An 18,578-nucleotide genomic window follows, 5' to 3' on the forward strand; every position below is an offset into this window, starting at 1 on the left:
TTTGGCCCAATATGCTAGAGGATCAAAATAGTTGTTTGCGTGGCCCACTGCCTCCATCTCCTCTGTGTCCACCATCCTCGTGTCATGTGAGAGCTAACTCAGCGGACACAGATTTGGTGTTTTATCTTTTTTCTCAGGGTATCATCCATCATCTCTGACCCCAAAACAGATGTTGTGGTCAGAAAGACTCCCCCCAGAGTGTCTGTGCCCAAAACCGGGGCTCCCCTTAGAGCCACATTGGTCCAAACAGCTTCATGTGTTGTTCTCATTTTGGGTCACTGTCACCAGAAGGGAGGGGAGCATTTGTTTTGGAAACACAACTTTGCTGCACGAAACTCTTTGTTACTGTCATGTTGTGGTCCGGGATGTGCGTGTATCGAGGTTGTTCAGGGGTAATTGGGTTTGTCCGTCCGGATGCTGTTTGGGTACGAATTAGTGCAGTAAAATGCTTCATCTGTTATCATCAAAATAATTCTGGAAACAGGTCAAAAGGTGTTCAGAGTGACGTCACCAAAGGCTCTTGACACAGAAGTGCATAAACTGGATATGAGGGTGCATGAGGCACCACAGGCATCCATTTTTACATGCTTTTAGCCTGCTGTTAACAAATTTGCCTTGCAAAATTTTCATCGTCAGCCCTAATGAGCTCATTTCCAGCCATTTAGTCAGAGGGAGGAGAAAGCAGGTTACAAGAATGAAGGCATCTGTAATTCATCCCTGAAGAAGAGATGCGCGATGGAGCAAAGCTCATTTACAAGCTTGTTAGCTTGGTTTCTAAACGGCATCTGGAATTAGCTCAGTTTCTTCTGGCCTAGTTTCTAGACTCCTGGAGGTGCAGGAGTTCCTCTCTTCACAAGTGGAGCAAGTGCTCAAACTCCAGATGTATACATACACAAATGGTTCAGACTGGGATCCTTCTCTAAGGCTGCAAGTCTGTATTTCTTTGTCAGCCTTAGGCTATTGACTCTATAGCACAAGATCTCAGCGCAGTGTGGTATAGGCCTTTACTGGTGGAGTCTTCTAAATTGGCACCATACTTCCTCCCAAGGGAAGAAATATTCAGTGCACATATATACATCATCCAGACTGCTACCCACACACATGAAATATATGTCACAGGAGACTGAAATTGCTCCCACACACACATTGCAGGGGCCAGCCCACAGGTTGCCCGGAGCTCTCAGAAATATGTGAACATAATGATGCTGTGTTCAGGGGGACACTGTCTTATGCACGAACACACACTCATGGGATGTTTTGACCCCGATAGATGAGCCTTGCTGACATATTCAGATGTGTTTAAAACTCCCTCAAGCATGAATAACCAAAACATAAAAAAGAAGCAGTGGCTATCTTTTATGCAAAACAGTCCTGTCTGCACACTATTTCCTCAAGCAATGACAACGGAGCATCTCGCATTGTTTCTTTGTCGTCTTATTGGGACATTAATTTTCTATGAATACCAAGCGTGCCTTTTAGTTTCCGTTGGTTAGGTTTTGCTAGAAATCCAATAAAGAGTCCATTTGGCGGTAATGATTAGAAAAGAACACATGCCGCCTATTTCTAGGAAACGCTCTCGTGCCATGGACCAATTTCTGTAGCTGGAAGAATACACGGGGGCAGTTGCAGATGACTCTGTGTTTTGTCCGATCAACCTCCAGTCCAAATCAAATATCTGCTGTCAGTTGAAAAGGACATTTCCGTTTCTCTTTTTGGGTTTGGTGGCCTGTAGCTCTGGAGCAGAGTGCTCGGTGTGAATGACACAGGTGTCTCTTTACTCTGTGTCCTTCTGTAACAGAATGAATATTACTGTAGGTTGGACTTCCTGTGGAGGGACAAGTTCAAGAGGGAGTGTGAGGAAATCGAAACCATGGAGAACCTCAACCGGGTTCTGCTGGAGAACGTCTTACCTGCTCACGTTGCTGAACACTTCCTGGGACGCAACTGGAAAAATGAGGTGAATTCCCAAGAAAAGATGTTTGTCTTATATCTATGATGAGTTAAGGAGTAATTATTTTTCATGTATTCTGCATATCCATACGACATTTTGGGAAATACGCTTGTTTGCTTTTGTGAGGATTTCTCTGGTCCAAAGGCGACAAAATCTGTCTACCACCTCTAACACTCACCAATGAACACGTTATATCTCGTTTGTTTAATCAAGAGGTTTCCAAAGTCTGACAACATGGGCCCCACCCCTCCCCTCAACACCCACATATATTTATATGTCAGTAAGTCAACTGGGGGCTACAATTTAAAATTTACATAGTGGCTGTTCCTCTTTGCCATGTACCCATGGATGTACAGACAACAGTGCTAGGTCTTCAGGGCAGATTGGAGGCTACAGTGAGGTTCTTTTGGAAATTGATGAGACAGGCTGGGGCTAGCTGGTTAAACTTGGCTTTAAGCCTTGATAAACTTTAAAGGAGTGAGTAATATAAAAATTTACCCTCGTACAGTTGCCACAAAGGGAGAAATTACCCATAGAGAACAAAACCACTTTTTGTACTAGGCTGTAAACATGTTTATTTTTGCTGTAAAGTTGGACATTTTAACATGAGAGACTTGATGTTTGCTGACTGTTCCAGTCCTATTGAACACTTCTCTAGTAGACAGTGAATGAACGTTTTTTCCTAAAATGTAAAAGTAGATTTTTAGAAGACCATGATTAAATCTGAATACTCTGTATGTGCTGTTAATTCACATCTTTTGTCAGCATACTTTCATACTTTCCAACCCTATATTTCTCCTCCCAGTGCTGTAAAGTGGGTACCCTCATTTCGCTCTATTTTTACTTCGGTCTTTCCTGTGATGAATGCTGTTACTATTATGCTGCTGCAGTGACCCAGTGTTCCCACAGAGATAATCAAAGCTTCATGTTATTTATTTAAAGACTCAGTGTCATTGTTTAGTGTGGGGGTATTCAGCTCATAGATTTTCTTTCTGTAGTAAAGACTCATTGAAACCACCGACCATTTGTCTTTAGCTTTCCTTCACTGCTGCTTGATCAATACAACACATCCAGCTCTTATTTTCTTCTTGCTCGTTATCAGGACCTTTATCATCAGTCATACGAGTCGGTGTGTGTGATGTTCGCCTCCATCCCAGACTTCAAAGAGTTTTATACAGAGTCTGATGTGAATAAGGAAGGACTTGAGTGTCTCCGACTTCTCAACGAGATCATAGCGGACTTTGATGAGGTAAACTCCTCTCCTATTCATGATCCTGGCTGTCTGTCAATGTGACAAAAAAAAATAAATTTCCTACTGCTTTTCTTGAGAGGCAACCACACTCTGCTGTTAGGCACCAAAGTAGTAGGAGAAGCAGCAAAATGTGCCAGTATCTGGCTAAAAGCTGGTGTTATTTCCTGCTCCTCTTCTTCTGATGTTATATACTGTGTTCCTCATGTGTCCTCAGCTGCTGTCCAAGCCGAAGTTCAGCGGAGTGGAGAAGATAAAGACCATTGGCAGCACCTATATGGCTGCAACTGGACTCAATGTGACACTAGGACCAGAGTGTGCACAGGCATGCTTTTATACACATGCACACACACACACAAACACACATTTATGACCTCATCGGGTCACACAGTGAGTGGACAGCCACACAGTTTAATGTCTTGAAGTGAAAGCTCTTGCAGTCAACTTTACTTTGAACTCATATTTGATAGTAGAGGACAAGGCGAATAACAAGCACTGCTTTGCACATGGCCATCTTGTCTCAGAGTGTCAAAACAGTTTTGGCAGGCTGAGCTCATTTTCAGTTAACTTGTCATTTTTCATTTATGGCCACAAAACTGGATGAAGCTTAAGCATCGAAATATTTGTCGCTGTCCAAATACATTTGGAAGCTTTGTGTGGGTGGCTCCTTAAAATGTGCCGCACATAACATTCAGGCATCAGTGATTCATTACTAAACTCATTTGAATGCATGAGTGTAATCAATGGAAGCAAATGAGATCATCAGTCAGAAATGTGGCAGCACATTGTGTTGTAAAAACAAATCTGCTTGATTGGAAGGAAATCTGCTTAATTGACCGCTCACTAGGCCCAGAAGAAGGCTTCTCATCCTCGTCGTGCATTTTCTTTGCTGAAATGACAACTGTAATTGGCTGATTTATTAGATGTAGCTAGCTAGCTAAATAATGCTAATGCTAGTTTTAAATTCTAATTGTAAGAGCAACATGAGGGTTAGGTTTCTTTTTTTTTTTTTTTTTTGCTTTATTGATCATATTTTGAAATACTATGTTTTACTGTTATGAGAGGAAAGGTTTTTATGAGTTTGTAAAACACAACACTCTCTGTGTAAACTTGCCAAAAATACAGTAAAGCAAAGGAAAGAGCTGCTAACTTTAGCTGATATACAATAGTAACATCCTATATTCAATATCAGCAGCTTTTACTACTACTTTTGCTACTTTAGCTAATGAAATAGTCAACTATTGTAGGTACTATACCGGAATCAGAATTAGGTCTAGTCGTAGTAAGTAGATTCTTACATATAAGGGATTTGCGTCTGTCTTTTGGTTCATAACAATAGACAAAGTAAGAAGAAAAAATATGAAGAAGAGAAAACAAAGTAAGTGCTGCAAGACAGATAGCTCAAATATAAAAAATGTAACAATAAAATATTTTACAATAAAATATGAAAAGATATTATTAAAATATTAATATAATACAGTACAAATATGCACACTGCGCAATATGAGTGGGGGAATGTGCAATATGCAGTGTATAAGGCATATGTATAGATATGCTAACATTTGCAGCTTGCCATACAATAACACAATGTTTCATCCATTCCTTGGAAATTTTGTTCATGTTCTTGGTTTAAAAAATTGAAAGTCACCACTCTCCAAACTCTTTAAATGTTGAGTATCACTCTTTCTTTGTTCCCATGCATATCTGGACAAAGCCAGAGCTTGACAGGCCTGCTGTGCTTGGTACGGTCACTAAGCTACAGTTAGACAATCACTGTTTTGGGAAGGAGTTTAGCTGCAGTGAGTTGCTGTGCAAAGGAAAAATATATGGATTTACAGCAGATTTGCAAAGTCGAAAGAAAGAAGAGCTCCTTTCAGCCCATTCAAAGCTACAAATATCACTGTTTACCCTCTTCCGTAAAGCCTAAGAGGACAATTGATTTAAGAGGCAACAGGATGTAACTTAGAATATTATAGACATGAGCAAAAAACTTCCAATTTCCAATCATGGTGATCATTGTCACACATATTTATAGCCATCCCAAGTTATTACTGTTAATTTGACAATGGCACATAGCTCATATGGCACCTTCAGCTTCTTTTATTCCCTTCTGCATTTCCCCCAGGAACATGACCGACAGTACATGCACATCGGCACGATGGTGGAGTTTGCTTTCGCTCTTGTTGGGAAGCTTGACGTCATCAACAAACACTCCTTCAACGACTTCAGGCTCAGAATTGGTGAGAACATTTTTCACTGCATAAAACTGTGCACAAAGTTGATTTTTTTTCCTTAAAAAGAGATTAAAACTTAAATTAAAGCTTAAAGGGATTATTTAGGATAATCAGCCATGACGTTTGTTATTTATTTAGGGATAAACCACGGCCCAGTGATTGCAGGAGTTATTGGGGCCCAGAAACCTCAGTATGACATCTGGGGAAATAGTGTTAATGTGGCCAGTAGGATGGAGACAACTGGGGTACTGGGCAAAATACAGGTGAGATGTCTTACAAAATACAAGTGCATGTTTTCACAGTGCGGTAGTAAACTAATCACATCTTTCTGTCCGTACAGGTAACAGAGGAGACGAGTCATATCTTGTCAGTATTAGGGTACATGTGTTCATGTCGGGGCATCATCAATGTGAAGGGCAAAGGTGAGCTGAAGACCTACTTTGTTCACACGGAGATGACCCGATCTCTGTCACAAGGGACTGTGATGCCTTGAGCATGCCACACTAACCAAACAAATAGACTTGAGAACACAATCACACACAAGTTGTCATGCTCTGTAACTAAAACCCATTACCAGCAGCCAACAGTGCAACGGATACAGTAGACAAATGTCGAGAACTTTTGTCCTTAGCACCACAAGGTAGAGCAGGGCCGAGGTGCGCCACCACGGTCCTTCAACGCTGCACCCCGGGTGGTTTTCACATCTCGAGTGTAACAAGGACTTCGCTCTGAGGAGTCTCTTCACTGTCTAAAGGAGTGCCTGACTAAAGTGGGGTTTGCTAAATTAGCGCAGCTCTCAAGGACACCAGTCACCCATCTGTACAGTAGTAGTGGTGTGGAGCTAATTACCCAATTGCCAGTGTTGCAGTGCTTCAGAGCCTTATACTTGAGCAAACTGAGCTGCCTGCCGAGCTGTGTGTTTTTTCATATCTGCCTGGTTGGCACTGTGAGCCAGTTTTGTTCCATTTTATTTCAAATGGATGTTACAATAGTTTATTGTCATATAGAGCAGTTGATAAAGACAAATTGCCAGCGTGATGAGTAGTTTGCCAAAACCTGTGAATTGTATTTAAAGCTTTAGAGCTGCGTTTGTGTCCCACTGAAGAGTAGGTGGACTCAGGCACAGGATTCAAGAGGAAAGTAGAGGTTTCTTTTTTTATGATCCATCTGGAACCAAACCAACAGCAATGTGTGTAAATGTTCACTGCCATCCTTTTGTTATTCATTAAACATTTGTATATAAATGACAACATTTTCTATGCGTCTTTTGTTTTAGAGCTTTAAACACAAGTGCACCATGAAAGAATTAAACTGTGTAAACATTCACAGGATGTTCTTAAAACAGAGTCGAAAGCTTGAACGATCATTAGTTTGAATGAATACAAACAGATTTTGTTTTGGTAATTGTTATTTATTGTAGCCATCAAACAGACCAGAATGTGTTAGTAATACTTGTTTCTTTTTTTACAGTGGCTCTGTTTCCAGTGTGTATAGTATCTTCAATAGTATATTATACTTTTCTTTTAAGCAACAGTTCAACATTTTGGGAATTACCCTCAATTCACTCTCATTCTTCATTTGTTCACATTCTGGTGGAGTGTTAGATGAGAAGATTGATACCACTGTGATATTTGTCTGAGCCTGCAGCCAGTTAGCTTAGCAGGAGTAGAAACAGGGGAAAACAGCACAGTACAGATTAAACAAACAACCACAGAACATGTTCATTAGTAAGATTTAGAGGTGCTGGTTTGAGGTCACTTGTACTAATAGTGACCCAGGCTGTTTCCAGTCTTTTTGCTAAGCTAATCAGCTGCTGGCTTTAGCTTCATATTTAGCTGACAGATATGAGAGTGCTATCAGTCTAACTATTCCTTTAAATACAAAATAATGCCTCGCAAATACCAGCTGTCAATGTTAATACTATGTGTGAATACTTCAGAACTTAAACAGAGTTTAAGAAAGTAAATATGAACAGAACATGTGTATAATTATTCTTGTGAAATAAACATAACATGAACAGAAATTATTTGAATGGTAAATACAAAGAGCACTTTAGGACTTAATAGAAATCTCTGACGATAAGTCTGCTGTTTGAGGTGTGAACCATTATTTTATGAAGGCTTTGATGAACAAATATTACCTGGCATGACATGTTCATTCTGCTCAGCAATTTGCCTCTTTCTACTTTTGAAACACCACTTTGCACATTAGCTCCTATCAAATAAACACTGCAACAACAAACAGATTGAAATACTGTACCCTTTCTGAGAATAAGAGGTCTATTTCTGACAGAGTACAAAGGCAAATGAGAGATGTCGGTGCTCAAAAAAATGATCCTAATATGTAAGCGGTTAGTCTCAGTTGCGTGGGTTCAGAATTGATACACAAAATGAATCCAGGAACTTGCAAATCAGAGGTAAGGGATACACAAAAAGAGGCAGAGGAGAGATTAAATATGTGGAAGGTAAAGTGGCAAAAGTCCCTTTTCATTACTGTATCATTACCGAATCAGAAGCTAAAATCTGAGTTATTGGGAAAGTAGTAAAAGTATTAAAAGTTTCATAGCAGCAGGTGGTTAGAATGTTCACTCAAGTACTTGAGACTGGCTTGGAAAGTGATCTCATTTGTGTTCAGCGTTTCAATCATATACTTTCAAATAGTCAGTTTGGTAGTCAGTAGTTCAGGTAGTCAGTTTAAGAATGAAGGAAGAAATGTGAACACCCAGTCTCTGATCTTTGATATCATTTGCAATACTGAGCTGCAGTAACTAGAAGACATTTGATTTAGAGAGTCTGTACCACCTGAACCTTACAGTGATGTTCCTACTGACGTCGCCTAAGGTTCCTGGAAAAAGTCACCATCTCAATCTTTTCTTATCTATTATTTAAGGTCTTTTGATTGATACTGTGTCACTTAAAATAACTATTTGTGTTGCAATTTACTAGTCCTTAATAAAGATATATATCATAATTAAATTTCATCTGATTTAATGATGGTTTAAATGTTTGAATTTTTAATATAGACTAAGTAACGTGAAATCTACACATTACAACACTTGTTTATTATTCAATGCTTTCACGGTGAGGGCACTCTGATTTCATGCTGAAATACTTCAGGCTTTCAAAGGGGGGCCACTGATCCGTATCCCTCTGCCACATTCCAGATGATCCCATTTTTCATGAAAAATTCAGCTTTTATGCAAGCCACACGTGCGTGCTGCCGGCCTGTTTCATAGAGGACGGGAACAGGACGACGGCCGTATTCTGAAGAGGAGAGCACCGGTACAGCTCGGGACTCTTCCTGGGAGTGAGTGAGGGGGACAATAAGGCAGTGAGATACTGAGTAAATATTACAGCTGTGCTAGTCATGAGTTTTATGTTGCACTCTTACATGTTCTACATAATGCTAATGATATAACCTGTTTTCAGAAATTAAGGAGTCAGGTATAATAAATAAAGGAAATCCATTATCAGCTGACATTTTCACAGGGCATCACAGGAAAACGTGATACTATTAATTACATTAATGTTGAATGCATTCCAGTTACATGTGTCAGTTCCAGGTATTGTGTATGTCCTAATCAAACCAGGCCATTATTAACAGAATTAGTCTCACCAACATTATTATAACATAGACCAATGTAGTGATTGTGGTTGTAATTATTTTCTATAAATTAAAATTGAAAACCTTTTGGTCGTCAGCACAGCATTAAACATGATAGGTTTGAGCATAAATGAAAGGAGTCATAATATTATGCAGCTGCTTGTGCAGGTCAGTTTGAGCAACATCACATAACGCTCTATAGAAACAAGACAAAGACTACAGCCGGTGGCTGTGTGAGGCTGTACTGCAGCACAGCAGGGCTTTCAACTAAATGCTAATGTCAGGGTCATGGCATGCTTACAATGACAGTGCTAACATGCTAATGCTCACCAACTTAGCTTTGTGTAGTAGCATGCTAACATCTTCTAACTGGCACTAAATACAAAAACTAGCTGAGGCTGATGGCAACAGCATTAGTTCTGCAGGTATTTGGTCATAAACCAAAGGCTTGAACAAAACAATCACTTTGTCATCATGGGGGACATGAATGTGGCCACCAAATTTTGTGGCAATCCATCCAGTAGTCGCTGAGACATTTCAAAACCACAAATGTCAACCTGCTGATGGCGCCAGAGGAAAACTCAGAGTGGACCACTGTGGACCATGAATGTCTACAAAATTTCATGGCAATCCAATCTGACCATCACCATCCCAAGCCATGCAAATTTAGTAGCTAAGGTAATACATTGGTGGAGTAGCAAACAACTCAGAATTCAACATCATTAATAGCCATGACATTAAAAATGGTATAACTTGTACTTATTAATTATTAAAGTGATGACAACTAATTAAATCTGCTATGGACAGTTATAATATCAGCTAGTTACACAGTCACAGTCACTATAACTTTCACCACCATTTCTTAAGACATAATGTTTAAAATCACAGTTCTTTCATTTGAAAATGGCCATCATACAAGTTGTGATTTTAATATAAAAACGATGTTTCAGCTCTGGCCTGTGTGATTATCCGGGACTGAAACTGTCTTTTCAGTCTGCTCAGGATGTTGTGTATATCATTTGATATCCCCTTGTCATAGGTATGTCGCATGTAGTTATCAGTTCTATTAACCTCTGTACTTACAGGTGCAGTTGTGTTGATTGAAAACTTGTGAATGCGTGTTGGCACTGAGAGCGACGAGTGGTGTACGACTTCAGTTGCTATATTCTATGATTACACTAAACTGGAGACTCTTCCGATGCATTGCTCTGATCAAAAATCATAATCACTCCAGTTGAGACAAAGTAACTTTGTCATAACTGAGACAAAAAGAAGATTTTTTCATCTACTTCTCTGCCTTAAGGTTCATTTTGTCTCTTCATTTCCAGTGCATGTAATACAGTGCAATATTAGCAGAAGTGGAAACAATCCCAGCAAATGAAACTATTAGCTACACCATGTTATATTGGGAAAATCTGAAGTACATGCATTGCTCAGTATTTCCCAGGGCAACAGTGTGCTGTCTGAGCACTGAGAGCCTCTGACTTCAGGACAGACAGTGCCTGCTCCTGACTGCAGGGGTTTTATATGTTCATGAACTTAAGTGGAAACAGGAACGAAAAAGTAACACACTGCTATTATCCTATGAATTGTATTATACATTGTTCTTAATTCATATTTAAATGTGAATACTGGAACAGAAATGTCCTACTTCAGCAGGAGCTGACAGCCAACCACTCAACTCACTGTAATTACAAACTCAGCAGTGTGTGCGTGGCTGCTTTGTTCACCACCCGCTCTGCTTTCAGTGACCCAGAAACTCACTGTGAGCTAGTTTTCTTGACATGAATAATTACTCTATGGAGTTCAGATAGCTTCAAAATGAGCAATAAACAAATGTCATAAAAGTTAAAGATATGTGTCATGGTAAAAAAAAATTGGTAACAGACTTATGGAACAATTTTAACTGTATGCTCTTTTAGAATTAATTTATAATAATATACTGGTGTTGTCAACTATAAAACACTCCAAAATTGTTACTGCCAGTATCATCTAAAGCTTGGAAAGTTCTGTGTTTGCAAGAATAAGCAGGACTTTCTGCTTAGGTTCAGGAAATAGTGATGATGGTGAATTATCAGCTAAGTAGAGTGATTGTGCTTAAAATGCACTGATCAGTGGTCTGTGTGCCAAGTTTACAGGAGGTCAGTGCTCTACAGCAGCATCCACTGAAATCAGAACTGCAAAAGAACAAGGGAACTGTAATGTATTAGTTTTCATTTCATTCGTTTTCCTTTGCATCTTCCTGCAAAACAACTGTGCAAGGTTTACCTATGCATGTGCTCATGTGCACTATACATGCAATATAAGGAAAAAAGTCATAAAATTAATGCATTCATTTTTCAACATATGACCCCTGCTAGGGAGTGTAATTTAAGAGGGAGCTGTGGCTTTGAGGTTAGGGACAGGGCTGGTGATTAAAAAGGTTGCCAGTTTGATTCCCTGGATGAGCAGGAGAAAATGTGAGAAGGGAGAGAATGAATGGCACTTTTCCCTCCCTCAATATCTATGGCTGAAGGGCACCTAACCAACAACTGTTTCCTGGACGCTGCAGCTGTGGCTGCCTACAGGGTTAAATGGGTTAAATGCAGAGGTCAAATTCCTGTGTGTGTAAAAGCAAACTTGGCAAATAAAAGGATTTGTCTTCTTGAAAGACATCCCTAATAGCACTGGTGGGTCAACTCAAGAGGAAAGCATGATTTTAATCAAAGTATGTGTGTTTCATGTATATGTATATGAATTTCAGTTAGTCAGATTTCAACAATGATTCATTGTTAAAAAAATTAATAAATAATTACAGATTTAAACACCTTTACACATATTTTGTGATGAGTTTGTACGCACATTGTATTTGTCTATACTTGTTACTGGGTTTACTTAGTTTTTCTTGGCACTGTATGTCTGTAGCCCTGAGTGGTGTGCACTGTGTGTGTTTGCGTGTGTGTGTGTGTGTGTGTGAGTTTCTATATTGCCATGGGTACAATTCATGGATTTTAGCTGACAACAGAGCTGCACTAATTTGTCATTCGACAGAAAATTAAAAAATAGAATTAGAAAAAATGAACAACCATTTTCTTAAGCTCATAATTAAATAATCACTTCAGCTATTTTTCAAGCTAAAAAGCAAAAAGTTTGCAGGTTTCAGTTTCTCAAATGTGAAGGTTCAATACTTTTCTTTGTCAAACATGATATATAAAAATAAACTGATTTTCTTAGGATTTTGGATTGTTGGTTTATTAACAGAAGACATTTGAAGACATCATTTTAGGGTGAGGGAAACTATAACAAGCATTGTTTGCTTTTTTCTGACATTTTATAGAGAAAACATTTATTTGAATAATCAAGAAAAGAAAATAATCATTAGTTGCATCCCAACAGCAAAGGTCTCTGATCTGACCTGTAGGTCTATGGGCACTGTCATGCTTTAACTGTGGGTGTTTTGTATGCAACTGTCCTACGAGTCAGAAATTAACTTTTTGTAACTCTAAGGCTGGATGGCTCGTTCATTTATTTATTTTCTATCTTCCTTTTTACTTAAATTTTATTTTACAGACATACAATGTGTTCAAGCCTGCCTCGTTTGAAATTAGAGTTATGTTTCCGCAGCAACAAAGTTTTTATTGATCAATACTGGATTCTGTTTGGTTTACCAACAGAGCTACATTTTTCAAAAATGGCCCATGATTGATCAGATTACTGATAAGTCAGTATAGTCTTTCAGTGTAACTCTAGTGTCTGGAACAGGTGTAATGTATTGCTGAGTTAATTTTTTTTTTTTTTAAATTAAGGTCATTGTCATGGGCTCATCAGCAGAAGTAAAATAGTCACTCAAGTGTGATCACTACCTCATCATTTATGTTTAGTCCTCTTCCTTTATGGTGTCTTCTGTCATCCCGGCGCAGTTTCATGTCATAACCCTCAGCCTGGTGGTACACTTGGTCATACATGGAGACTTCTGGGGCCTACCAGTGAGGAGACAGAGCAAGCGTTTAGCATTCAAAGCCTGTCCTCACACAGAACAAGATCACTTTTGCCACTTTGGGCAACAATCACAGCAATTATCAATTTAAAAACATGGTAATAGTGTATTATCATTTTTCCTTTTGTGCTTCTTAACTTCTTGATGCAAGAGAAGAAAAGGTTTTAGACATAAATTTGCATCTAAATACATGTCAGGACTTCTCTGATTTCCTTTCACGAATGAGGCACTTAGTATTAGCATTAAGTTAATTAATTTCCCTGACTTCCTTCGGCTGGAACACATGTCTCCAAATATTATTAGCTATGTGTATACTCTGTGACCGGTGGGAATCGCATTTGAACACATTTTCTGTTGTGATATCGTCACAGTAGCGTGATAAATCTAAATATTTTCACTTAAGAGCCGTAAGCTAGCTAGTCAAACACATTAGCATCGAGATTATTTTAACGCTTTACCTTTGAGTCCCTGTTAAAATAGGACATTTCTTTTGGTTCCTTTCGTCGTGGTGGGATGTAACTGAAGGGAGACAAGGTAGAAAGCGGTTTGCTTTGTGCCTGGAGTGATACGTCCATCTTCCTGGCCACAAATCACCCGGTAAAGGTTATAAAACCTCAGAAAAGTGAATCCCCAGCTAGACCAAGCGGATCCGCGGCGTTTGTGGTTGCTAGGTTACCGACCCGCTTCACAGGAGTTCATGCGGCCTTCACTTGCTTTTCTGTTTTCCTGTACTTCAGAGCTCCTGAGTGCTGAACGTGGCGATTCAAAGAGCTACATGCCACCTGACTGAAATGTTTCTGCACAAGACCAAATCATTTATATTATGATTTGTCTCTATTCATATCAAATTGAATTGAATTGAATTGAAATTAATTTGATGTCCATTCCCTAAAAACACAGTTAATGTTTTTATAGTGGCTGTTGCAACACACGATACATTCAGGTGTACCAAACTATCAGCCAATAGGGAATATTTCCCTTGACTGCTTTTTGCCCCTGAACGTTTCTGTGGATTTTTTCTACTGTTCTTTTATATCATTAGAACTAATCATAAAATGTCAACTGATTTAGCTGAAAGCCACACTTTACTGACCTGGAGGGATATTGTTATTACTGCACGCATTTTTCATGGAGGCACACAGTTACTTCTGCTGCAGGAAAAAAACAAAGAAAGCCACAGGCAGAATTATTGCAATTTGCATCACTTTTACCACCAATTATTGATAAAGCTTTCATTTTTTTTTACTTTTTTAAACTTGTGGGAGACCAATATGATTCTTATTTTCCAATATGTATATGAAACTGGTTTGAAAGTCGGCTTACTGTGCCCCTGATGAATGACTACATTCAAACATGTCCATATAAGTAATATAAGTAATATAAGTAATAGTAATATATAAGTTCTTTGTGTGTGGCTAATTCTTATTCAATTATCTTTAACTAAAGTTACAGTCAGCAGGTGTATTTACATGTAGAAACACTGACCTAAATTCTTTAACCGATTAAATGCATGCTGATATTCAAAGAAAAATACTCATCAAATGGTCTGTCGGCTGATACTGTACACACTGGAATTACTGCAAATGTTGTCAACAACAGACAATCAAAAAAAGTGATAGTACATCCCAGGATAGTTGCAACCAGTGTCTCCCTTTATTCTAATAACACTTGTCCCTTGAAGCCCCTTTGAAGCTCTCCCACTTCATCTGCAGTGTAACTCAGCAGCAGAATCAATTTATAACACTGGACAGACTATGCCTCAAGCACTGTGTGGAATATGTCGTTCAGTTATGTGTGACAAAGTCCAATTGCAGAGGCTTCAGATAAAGTATAAATAATCTCTCACCCCCTTGCAGTATGTGGAGATACAGATGGTGCACCTCCAGTTACTGTTGGCAAAATGAATCCAGTGGGGAAACAGGAAAAGCTGCTACAACATTTTGACATTTGGGGCTTATTCACTTTCTTGCCAAGAGTAGACTGATACCACACATGACTGTATGCCAAATATGAATGGTTCAAACCATTGCTTTAATCTGTCATTTTTTTAAACATCAGAATAGAATTATGGGTATTTTTGATAGAAAGGAGTGATGTGGCCAACAGATAAACGCAATTAGATTAGATTCTGTAATTTTATTTTGTGTCACACAAAATAGGGATAATTTAGCATTTTAGATCCTGTGTTTGTGTGAGGCTGCCTCTGTCACTAGTGTGTGTGTGTGTGTGTGTGTGTGTGTGTGTGTGTGTGCGTCAGTCCCACCTGCTGTTATTTTTCTCTCCCTCCAGGTAGTTATGACAGACCAGCAGCAGGGGGTGGCCAATAAGAGGACACCACTCACTGTGCTGTGCACTGGCCCAGACCACAACACACACACACACACACACACACACACACACACACACACACACACACACACACACACACACACACAATAGAAAGCTCTGAACCTCACTGAGATCAGGGGAGCACAGATTCTGATGCATCTGCCAATGAATCAGCGTTGGGAATATGTGGACAAAAAGAGAGGCAGGAGAGAGAGGAGCATGAGCACCAGCTGCTTTTTTTCATTTCATAGGTTGTCTCAGCGCACAGGAGTAATTACAGCTGACATTTCAGAGGGATATATTGCTATTTGGCAGGAGTCACTGTGGGAATGGAGTCACCTGAAGCAGGGGTCAGCCATTCAATGGTCCTGAGTTATTAAAAGAAGCGACCAGTGTTAGCGAGCCTTGTTCTCATCTGTATATTTTTATACAGCTCATGTTTTGTTAATGTGGAATTAATTGTTGTGTTGTCACTTTTGCACATGTTTTATGTCATTCAAAGTAGCACAGTATTTGATTTATTAGAGTATTTGAAGCCAGGCACACAGCTTCAGCTGCTAATGAAGATTCCTCGTAAAAAAAAAAAAATCTGTGAATAATAAGTTGTTGAACCCAAAGTACAAATGATCCATAAAAATCTAATTAAAGATAATATTGACATTCAGATGATATCCATGGTCATGGAGAAAAAAACTTGCAATATTAAAAAGAAAAAAATGTATTGTGAAAAGCAACACATTTGACCCAGGAACCCCATCAGGCCTATTAGACACTGACCCATTTTCTCAATCAGCTTCATACTGCGAGCAACAAGAGGCCCAACAGAGATAAGAGAGAATTTTGAGTAGTTGAATCAGTTTCAGTTATTTTACACCCGAGATTTCTGTATTTGTCGTTTTGCTCTTTCTTTATGCACTGATATGAAGTGATATGACAGTTGTGGGTTTTTTTTTTTTTGTTTAGTTGTGTTGCCATCACTTGTCAGTTAAATCTGACGAAGCCACGCAGTCCTGAGGAAGGTGATGAACTACGTTTTTGAGTAGACAATCCTCCTTATCTAAGAAGGTTGTTTTCCTAAATTTAAATGTGATTGTTGTTCATTTTGTCTGGAGTATTAGAATTGATTTCTGGGGCTTTATCAAAAAAAAATAAGGCCTTTAAACTAAAATAAACATTATACAAAAATGAACTAGTGATTACTTTACCTTCTGTTGTTTTCTTTGTTATTATGTTTTATATGATGTTATTATGTTTTCAAGCTGTCCGTCCATCTGATCCATTCTTGTGAATGCGATATCTTGGGAGCGCCTTCGGGTTTGTTTTTTTTTATAATTTGGCACAAAGAACCATTTGGACTGAAGGATGAACTGATCAGACTTGGGTAGTAAAAGTGTCCGTGACCTCACAAAACACATTTTCAGCCATAACTTAAGAATTCATATGCTAATTATGACAGAATACACTTGATGCCTTTTATTAAATCACTTCAGAGTATTCACTATATGATTTTGGGTTGTCCATACATCCGTCCATCCATCTCTCCATCCCATTCTTGTGAAAATGAAATCTTAGTAACACCTTGAGGGAATTTCTTCAAAATGTGACAAACTTTCACTTATGAACGATCTGATTAGATTTTGGTGATAAAAGGTCAAAGGTCAAAGTCATGGTCACCTTAGAAAACATGTTTTTGGTCATAACTCAAAAACTCATTCACTAATTATGATACAATACCTTTCATTAAATCCCTTCAGTGTCTTCACTACATATATTATGAGTCTGGACAGACATGGCTGTAAACTGCAACTTGCCTGGTGGGTGGAGGCAAACAACTGTGAGATGTTTATTTTAGTGATATGATATAAGCAGGGGAAGAGCAGACGAGAGATTTTTCTCATTGTTTGACTGCCCAGCAATGATACTCCCTCTGTGGAAAGCCAGTTGATCACTAGTGTCAGCCTCCCCCCTGCTGGACAGGACCAGTAATACATCAATGTGTACATGAGGCAGATTTAAAAGAGGGAGGTGAACTTCATTTGCCAAACAAAACATGGGAAGCAAGGCAATGAATTACCCACCTGCCTACCTGACACTGAGGAGGAGGTGGAGCTGAAACAGAAACAGCTGTAGATCAGAGTATCTGAGAAGTCTTGGAAAGCAATGATGGCAGTGAAATGCCAGTGTCATGCAGAACAAATATATATAAATAACACTCGTCTTTTTTAAATTAAAAGTTGAACTGATCAGTGGTAAATAAATGCACCCTTGCTCAATTTAAAGCACTGAGAGCTTTTGCTGCTACAGCTTTACTCGGTCTGGTATGACCAGTGGATTACTGTGGCTAATGTTAGCTAGTTATTCAACTTTAGAGAGACATTGCTGTGTAACTAACATTAGAATGAGTTCACTAATTTAATGACTCCTCTCTAGTTGTGCTACTGTTTTACTGGTACATGACAGTTTGATCATTTGCCATTATTCCATAATTGTCAGATCTGTCCTGGCGGCCATTGTTAGAAAAAGCTGCATAGTTTTACCCTAAAGTTTGAACTGCTCTTTAGTGTTAGATGCTCTGTATGATGTTCATCTGTCTGTTATGTATATCTCTATGTGGGACCTGATACAAACTTCTGAAAAGAAAACATTATACACTAAAACTCTATATATCCTCGATACACTGTAGTATGCCACTTCAGTCTGTGGATAAACTCATAATAATAAACTTCATTTATATATCACTTTTTAAACAAAATTACAGTGTGCTGAACAGAGGACTTAAAAATAGCAATTAACAAAAAGAAAAACAAACAGCTCATTAAGCAGAGTAGAGTTACACAAATTGTCTGTATAGTGGGAATATAAAACACAACAACATATCAAACACTTATAAAAGCTTTCTGGTAAAAGAATGCTTTATGAAGAGTTTTAAAAGACACTAATGGTGCTGCTTGTCTGATCTCAATAGGCAAACTGTTCTGACAGCAAAGACCTGGTCACCCTGAGTCACTATCTGAGACTCAGTATACCTACTGTAGGTCTCAGCAGAGCTCCATCCACAGATCTAAACAAATGCCCAGGCACATGCGGGATTTATAATATAATTTGGAGCAAGGTCATTTAATGCTGTAAAGGTGATAAGCAGAGTTTTAACATCAATGTGGAATGTAACAGGCAGCCAGTGTAAGTCATGTAGAGGTGCATGTCCAAATACAGTGATCAACTGAAGGGAAAATTACT

General features: G+C 38.8%; 2 protein-coding genes across 4 annotated transcripts in view; one reads left to right on the plus strand and one right to left on the minus strand.

Moving 5' to 3' along the window:
• Positions 1-6,684, plus strand: part of adcy2b (adenylate cyclase 2b (brain)) — a 47,540-nt gene extending 40,856 nt beyond the window's left edge. For all 3 annotated transcript variants that reach the window (XM_071499991.1, XM_071499992.1, XM_071499993.1), the window contains exons 20-25: positions 1,799-1,957; positions 3,054-3,200; positions 3,418-3,525; positions 5,326-5,440; positions 5,573-5,697; positions 5,775-6,684. In XM_071499991.1, the coding sequence (XP_071356092.1) occupies positions 1,799-1,957; positions 3,054-3,200; positions 3,418-3,525; positions 5,326-5,440; positions 5,573-5,697; positions 5,775-5,927 (807 nt within the window). In that variant the 3' untranslated portion in view covers positions 5,928-6,684. The remainder of the gene's footprint in view (positions 1-1,798; positions 1,958-3,053; positions 3,201-3,417; positions 3,526-5,325; positions 5,441-5,572; positions 5,698-5,774) is intronic.
• Positions 6,685-7,749: 1,065 nt separating this feature from the next.
• On the minus strand, positions 7,750-13,688 carry cfap90 (cilia and flagella associated protein 90). Its single transcript, XM_071499995.1, has 3 exons — positions 13,472-13,688; positions 12,880-12,996; positions 7,750-8,734 (listed from the first exon to the last, which is right to left on the minus strand). Exons 1-3 carry the CDS (start codon positions 13,586-13,588, stop codon positions 8,555-8,557), a joined length of 414 nt encoding a protein of 137 aa, XP_071356096.1. The 5' UTR covers positions 13,589-13,688; the 3' UTR covers positions 7,750-8,554.
• Between the last annotated feature and the right edge of the window lie 4,890 nt (positions 13,689-18,578).

Source organism: Trachinotus anak, unplaced genomic scaffold, assembly GCF_046630095.1.
Source record: "Trachinotus anak isolate AG129_WGS33_773 ecotype Australia unplaced genomic scaffold, CSIRO_AGI_Tana_v1 ptg000016l, whole genome shotgun sequence".
Lineage (NCBI taxonomy): Eukaryota > Metazoa > Chordata > Actinopteri > Carangiformes > Carangidae > Trachinotus > Trachinotus anak.